Here is a 7,533-nt window from a genome sequence, read left to right on the forward strand (position 1 = left end):
TTACTGTTTTATTGTGTTCTCCCAGACGCTTAGTACAGCGCTCTGCACGCAGGAAACGCTCAGTAAATACAATGAGCGTCCCTAGTTTTCCAAAGGAGCCTCACAAACCCAGGGAAGCCCCGGGTTCCGTATTGGGAAGCGAGGTTGGCTTCGATCGGTTTCCCCGTGAGGCAGACAACCCCCCGCTCCTTCGCTCCGCTCTCACCTTCCCTCCTCCCCCCAACAAGTCGATGTTTTCCTAAAACGCGGGAGAAGCCGGGATCCGGGGGACGGCGAAGGCCCTGCCGCCCCCGCAGCCGGCCGTTAGCCGCAGGCTGAGGGCGGCCCCCCCCCCCCCCCCCCCCCCCCGTGTTTGTGCGTCCGCCCAGCCGCCCTGCAAGCCCTGAAGCGGAAGAAGAGGTACGAGAAGCAGCTGGCCCAGATCGACGGCACGCTGTCCACCATCGAGTTCCAGCGGGAAGCCCTGGAGAACGCCAACACCAACACCGAGGTCCTCAAGAACATGGGTTACGCTGCTAAGGCCATGAAGGCCGCTCACGACAACATGTAAGCCGGCCCGGCGGCGGGGCGGCGGGGGGGGAATGATCCTGGGGCGGCCCGGAACCGGGCCGGTTGTCCGTCCCTTGGGGCGGCTCGGGGGGCTCGACCCTCTGTGGGGGCCGGGTTGGGGAAACGGGGGGACGGAGCCGGCACAGCTAGACTGTGAGCCCACCGGTGGGTAGGGACCGTCTCTCTATGTTGCCAGCTTGCACTTCCCAAGCGCTTAGTACAGTGCTCTGCCCACCGTAAGCGCCCCATAAATGCGACTGATGATGATGATGATGAAGGGTGCGCGAATCTGCCACCATCGTGCCCCCTGCAGAGGCAGGGCACCTCAGCCTCCTCCTCCGTGAAGCGGCGGTCGGGTGGCTGCCCTCTCTCTCCCTTCTTCATCATCATCATCATCATCATCAGTCGTATTTATTGAGCGCTTACTATGTGCAGAGCACCGGACTAAGCGCTTGGGAAGTGCAAATTGGCAACATCTAGAGACAGTCCCTACCCAACAGTGGGCTCACAGTCTAAAAGGGGGAGACAGAGAACAAGACCAAACGTACTGACAAAGTAAAATAAATAGGATAGATACGTACAAGTAAAATAAATAAATAGAGTAATGAATATGTACAAACATATGTACAGGTGCTGTGGGGAAGGGAAGGAGGTAAGATGGGGGGATGGAGAGGGGGACAGGAAGGAAGGGGCTCAGTCTGGGAATAATAATAATAATAATAATGATGGCATTTATTAAGCGCTTACTATGTGCCAAGCACTGTTCTAAGGGCGGGGGGGGGTTAGAGAAGCAGCGTGGCTCAGTGGGAAGAGCCCGGGCTCTGGAGTCAGAGGTCGTGGGTTCAAATCCCGGCTCCGCCCGCTGGCAGCTGTGTGACTTTGGGCAAGTCACTTCACTTCTCTGGGCCTCAGGTCCCTCATCTGGAAAATCATCATCATCATCAATCGTATTTATTGAGCGCTTACTGTGTGCAGAGCACTGTACTAAGCGCTTGGGAAGTACAAATTGGCAACATAGAGAGACAGTCCCTACCCAACAGTGGGCTCACAGTCTAAAAGGGGGAGACAGAGAACAAGTGGGGATGAAGACTGTGAGCCCCCCGTGGGACAACGTAATCACCTTGTAATCTCCCCAGCGCTTAGAACAGTGCTTTGCACATAGTAAGCGCTTAATAAATGCTATCATTATTATTATTATTACAAGGTGATCAAGGCTCACGGTCTTCATCCCCATTTTCCAGATGAGGTAACGAGGCTCCGAGAAGTGACGTGACTTGCCCACGGTCACACAGCAGACATGTGGCGGGGCCGGGATTCGAACTCCAAAGCCTATGCCCTTTCCACTGAGCCACGTTGCTTCTTAGACTGGCAACCCCCGGTGGGCCAAGCCTGGGTCCTGTCTGGCCATTCCGAGTCCGCCCTGGCGCTCAGCACAGTTTTTGGTCCCGATCAGTGCTTATTCCGAACCTGAACAGACTATTGCCACTCCGACCCACCAGAGGCAAAGGAAGCCAACTTGTACGTTGCCAACTGGTACTTCCCAAGAGCTTAGTACAGTGCTCTGCACACAGTAAGCGCTCAATAAATACGATTTAAATTTCAGAGGGGAGAGGGCTGAGGTGGGAGCAGGAGTCGCCCGTCCTGGCCGATGGGCTTGCGGGGACTCGAGGGGAGCCTACTGGAAACCGACCCCTTATGGAACTGGAAATTGAGGTGGGGAAGCAGGTTCCCCCCCCCCCCCCGGCTCCAGAGGAACAGTTTGGGGGGAGCTTTTAAAATAAACGATGGCATTTATTAAGCACTTACTATGTGCAAAGCACTGTACTGAGCGCCCGGGAGGTTACAAGGTGATCAGGTTGTCCCATGGTGGGGGCTCACTGTCTTAATCCCTCAAGTTGGCAACACTTCACCTCTCTGGGCCTCAGTTACCGCATCTGTAAAACGGGGCTCACAGTCTTAATCCCCGTTTTACAGATGCGGTAACTGAGGCCCAGAGAAGTGAACTGTTGCCAACTTGTACTTCCCAAGCGCTTAGTACGGTGCTCTGCACACAGTAAGCGCTCAATAAATACGATCGATGATGATGAAGGGACTTGCCCAAAGTCACCCAGCTGGCAGTTGGCGGAGCCGGGATTTGAACTCACGACCTCTGACTCCAAAGCCCGGGCCCTTTCCACCACACCACGCTGCTGCTCTTGCCCAAGAAGTGTTTCTGGGAGGCCAGGGAGCCGTGACTCGCTGCCGGCTTCCTCTCCCGGCTCTCCCGGCTCTGAGGACCCGGGGGCGTTTGGGGGACTGAGTTGAGGTTCAGTGACACCCCCCCACCCTGTAGGCCCCCGGGGGGCTCAAAAAGGCCCCCAAAAGGGAGAAGTTGCTGTTGCCAGGTGTGGAAGTGGGTTCGGAAAGAGAGAGAGACAGCTCTGGCCCAGGTGCGGAGGTGCCCCGGAGCCTCGGGGGTGGACGGTTCCCTGGAGTCCATCCGGGGACCCGCTTCCCGCCCGTGTGGTCCTTCTCTTCCCAGGGACATCGACAAGGTAGACGAGCTGATGCAGGACATCGCCGACCAGCAGGAGCTCGCCGACGAGATCTCCACGGCCATCTCCAAGCCGGTGGGCTTCGGGGAAGAGTTTGACGAGGTGAGAGTCCAGACCCGGGCCCGGAGCACGGGGCCCGGGCCCGGCCGCAGCCCCCTCCTCGCCCCGGAGCTCCCCACCCTCTCGGCGGGGGATGCCGTCGGGGCGGGAACCTGGCGGGCTTTGTTTTTGCTGGGTCGGGTCACGTTTCGGGGGCTTGAAGAGGGGGCTCTCAGCTGGCCTCTGTTCGAGCTTAGCCTGACTGGCTCAGGCACTGGATGGGCCAGTTGGCGACGGCAGGCTGTGTTTATCGAGCCCCCGTTGGGTGTGCCGCATTGTACTGGGAGCTTGGGAGGTGCAGAATAAAGAAGGGACGCGTGCTCCACCCTCAAAGAGTTCCCGCTCCAACAGACCGAGCTGCAGATTTCTCTTCACAAACCGCACACCTTTTTGCACCTCAAACTTCTAACCCAGGCCCCTTCCCCCTATTCCAGCCCTGTTCCCGCAGCTACCGAGAAGATATAATAATAATAATAATAATGATGGCATTTATTAAGCGCTTACTATGTGCAAAGCACTGTTCTAAGCGCTGGGGAGGTTACAAGGTGATCAGATTGCCCCACGGGGAGCTCACGGTCTTAATCCCCATTTTACAGATGAGGTAACTGAGGCCCAGAGAAGTGACTTGCCCAGAGTCACACAGATAGGACCCCAAGCGTTCAATCAGTCAGTGGCATTTATCGAGCACTTACTGTGTGTAGAGCACCGTTTTAAGCAGTTGGTTGATGACCACGTCGGCCTCCTTGCTGACCTTTCAAGCGTTCAATCAGTCAGTGGCATTTATTGAGCACTTACTGTGTGTAGAGCTCCGTTTTAAGCAGTTGGTTGATGACTACGTCGGCCTCCTTACTGACCTTTCAAGCGTTCAATCAGTCGGTGGCATTTATCGAGCACTTACTGTGTGTAGAGCACTGTTTTAAGCAGATGGTTGATGACTACGTCAGCCTCCTTGCTGACCTTTCAAGCGTTCAATCAGTCGGTGGCATTTATCGAGCACTTACTGTGTGTAGAGCACCGTTTTAAGCAGTTGGTTGATGACCACGTCGGCCTCCTTGCTGACCTTTCAGGCGTTCAATCAGTCGGTGGCATTTATTGAGCACTTACTGTGTGTAGAGCACCGTTTTAAGCAGTCAGCCTCCTTGCTGACCTTTCTGCCTCCCGTCTCTCCCCACTTCCGTCCTCTCTTCACTCTGCTGCCCGGATAATTTCTTACAGCACCATTCGGTCTGCGTTTCCCCCCTCCTCAAGAGCTTGCGGTGGCCTCCCATCCAACAGAAGCTCCTTACCGCTGGCTTTAAAGCCTTCCATCACCCTGCCGCCCGTCAGGCGGAGCGGGCGTCCCGCGCTCCGGGCAGGGGTGACGTGCAGCCGGCTGCTGCGAGTCTCCATCCGCCGCCCAGAACGTCAGAGGGGGCGGTTATTTATCACCCGCGTTTGGGCTTCGGGTTTCCGCTTGTCCTGTCTCCATCCCCCCAATCCAGCCAGTCCCCAGACTTTATTTGGTTGGCACAGGGGCGATGCTCACTTTCTCTATTCCCAGCCTAAGATGTGTAGCGGTTTTGGTCGCAGGGTGGCTTCGCTAGCTCGGGCAGTCACGCGACAGCACTGTCCTCGAGACCGATTCACCTTCGAACATCACCTCTGATTTTCTACCGCAGTCCAGTGTGCACACATCGCTCCTCTATGCCCACCTCCTCACTTGGCCTTGATCTCGTCTCTCTCTCCCCGCTGACGCCTTGCCCACCTCCTGCCTCTAGCCTGGACCTCCCTGCTCATATCCGACAGACGATGGCTTTCCCCACCTTCAAAGTCTTCTTAAAAAGCACATCTCCTCCGAGAGACCTCCCCCGACTAAACCCTCATTTCGTCTTCTCCTCCTTCCTCCCTTGTACTTCGTTCTCACCCTTTATCGCCCCGCTTTCAGCCCCCGCAGCACTTAGAGAGCCAGAATTTATATTAATGTCTGTCTCTCCCTCTTGACTGGAAGCTAACCCTTCCCCACAGCACCTGTATATATGTTTGTACGTATTTATTACTCTATTTTACTTGTCATCATCATCATCAATCATATTTATTGAGCGCTTACTATGTGCAGAGCACTGTACTAAGCACTTGGGAAGTACAAATTGGCAACATATAGAGACAGTCCCTACCCAACAGTGGGCTCACGGTCTACAAGTCTAAAACTTGTACATATCTATTCTATTTATTTGATTTTGTTGGTATGTTTGGTTTTGTTCTCTGTCTCCCCCTTTTAGACTGTGAGCCCACTGTTGGGTAGGGACTGTCTCTATGTGTTGCCACCTTGTAACTTCCCAAGCGCTTAGTACAGTGCTCTGCACACCGTAAGTGCTCAATAAATACGATTGATGATGATGATGACAGGGGACTCAGTAGAGTGCCGTACCCCTAACGACACAGTAAGCGCTCAATAAATACGATTGATGATGATGATGACAGGGGACTAATCCTAACGAGTGCAGGATTAGTGCAATCGAGTGACGGATATAATACAATAAAATTGGTAGACGTGGTCCCCGCCCTCAAGGGGTTTACAACCTACTGGGAAGACAGATTTTAAAATAAACCACCAGTGCCCTGTTTTGGATTACCTGGGGTTTTCCATCATTCACACCTTTTCCCCGTCCACTAGTGTAGATAAGTCCAAGTCACGAGGAGGCCCGGCTGTGAGCGAGCTTCTTGCGGTCGCGTATGGCGCGAGTCCTCACCCCTTTTGCTGTTTGGAAACAAGCAGGGGCGTTGGGGGGCTCAGTCCGCCCCGGGCATCGGGGCTCGGAGGCCGCGGGGTTCGTTTTGCCGTCGCGTCCCATTTTCCTGTTTCTTGCTCAAAGGACGAACTGATGGCTGAACTAGAGGAGCTGGAACAGGAGGAGCTTGATAAGAATCTGCTGGAGATCAGCGGTCCGGAAACAGTCCCCCTCCCCAACGTGCCCTCGATAGCCCTTCCGTCAAAGCCGGGTGAGCGCCCGCTCCCGCGGGGGTCGTCCAGCCTCGGCCCCGACGGGGGGGTTTGTCCGGGCTCCGGGACCGAGGGGCCGAGTCCGGGAGGGAATCTGGAAGCCCAGTTCGGGTCCGGAGAGCGGAAACGGCTGCCGACCCCCGGCGGGGACTCTTCTGGGGGCCGCAGAGTTCCCCGGGGGGATGTGGTTTGGGAGGCGGGGGTCTCGGTGGCCGGCAGAAAGGGGAGGGGGCGACGGACAGTGGCCTCTCAGCCGGGATTTGGACAGTAGCGGGAGCCAACCGTCCTCAAACCCCGCTCACGCGTCCCAGCCCCCCGCGGCTTGAGGTCGCGGGAATTACCTCACAGCGTTAAGGGTGCCGGTGGAGCGGGTGGGATGCAGGAGAAAGCCAGGGGAAGCGTTAACGTCTCCCACCAAAAAACCTTCCCGTTCTTCCCGCCTGCCTCCCCTCCGGTCCCCAAGGAAGGGGTGACGGGGAAGGTGTTGGCGAGAGTTGGGTGGGAGACTGAAGTCACATCCCAGCCAGGCATCGGGCCCATCGGGCCGCCGGTCAGCCGAGCCGGAGGGGCCCGGTCTCGGGGAGGATCCGCCCGGCGGTATTCCAAAATACGGAAGCCTGTGGCGGGACTTCAAATGCCGCTTTCTCCCCACCAGTTGCCAAGAAGAAGGAAGAAGAAGACGACGACATGAAGGAGCTGGAGAACTGGGCCGGATCGATGTGACCGCCCCCACGGCGGGCTGGTAACGCGCACGCACGGACTACTTTGGTGCCCCGGGGCAGCGGGCGGGCGCGGGGGCGTGCGGGGCGGCGGCGGCGGCGGCACGTGCGGAACCATCCGTCTCTTTAACCTTACCCTAAAAGCAGCAGTTGCTGCCCCACTGCCCCCGTATAGCATGTCCTGTCGGAGCAGGGGAGGGGGGCGGGAAAGGAGAGAGGGGAGAGTTGTCTGCTGTCTATACTGTTGAATTTCTGTAAAATAAAATGTATCTGCAAGATCCAACAGTCAGCCTCGGGCCGTTCTCCGGTGGAAAAAGCGCGGCCTTTGGGACGGAGGGGGACCGCGGAGCCCGCCGCCACCTCACCGGTCCGACAAAAAGCCCCAACGGGCCGGGGCTCGTCCCCGGACGAGATGGCCACGGCTCGGTCGGCCTCCCGGTTTATTTCCCCGCCCCGGGGGCCCTCCGCTCCTTCCCTCGTGAGCGTGGAGCCGGTGGAAATAGTGGCGAAAGAGCAGGTGGGATGGTCTGCCCTCGGCCCCCGCCGATCGGGGACCGTCGGCGGAATACGGGCGGATTTGATACCGGACGGAGCCGCGATCTGCCCCGTGCTGTTTGGCGGTTCAAGATTTTTCCGTCTAGGACGCCGCCGC

The 7,533-nt window shown here is 57.2% G+C and overlaps 1 protein-coding gene across 1 annotated transcript in view; it reads left to right on the forward strand.

Moving 5' to 3' along the window:
* The window catches only part of CHMP4B (charged multivesicular body protein 4B), a 28,693-nt gene extending 21,523 nt beyond the window's left edge, over positions 1 to 7,170 (forward strand). Inside the window, exons 2-5 of the mRNA XM_038757491.1 lie at positions 369 to 546; positions 3,071 to 3,185; positions 6,035 to 6,161; positions 6,818 to 7,170. Coding sequence (XP_038613419.1) covers positions 369 to 546; positions 3,071 to 3,185; positions 6,035 to 6,161; positions 6,818 to 6,885 — 488 coding nt within the window. The 3' untranslated portion in view covers positions 6,886 to 7,170. The remainder of the gene's footprint in view (positions 1 to 368; positions 547 to 3,070; positions 3,186 to 6,034; positions 6,162 to 6,817) is intronic.
* Positions 7,171 to 7,533: the final 363 nt, after the last annotated feature.

This window comes from Tachyglossus aculeatus, chromosome 15 (genome assembly GCF_015852505.1).
Source record: "Tachyglossus aculeatus isolate mTacAcu1 chromosome 15, mTacAcu1.pri, whole genome shotgun sequence".
Taxonomy (NCBI): domain Eukaryota; kingdom Metazoa; phylum Chordata; class Mammalia; order Monotremata; family Tachyglossidae; genus Tachyglossus; species Tachyglossus aculeatus.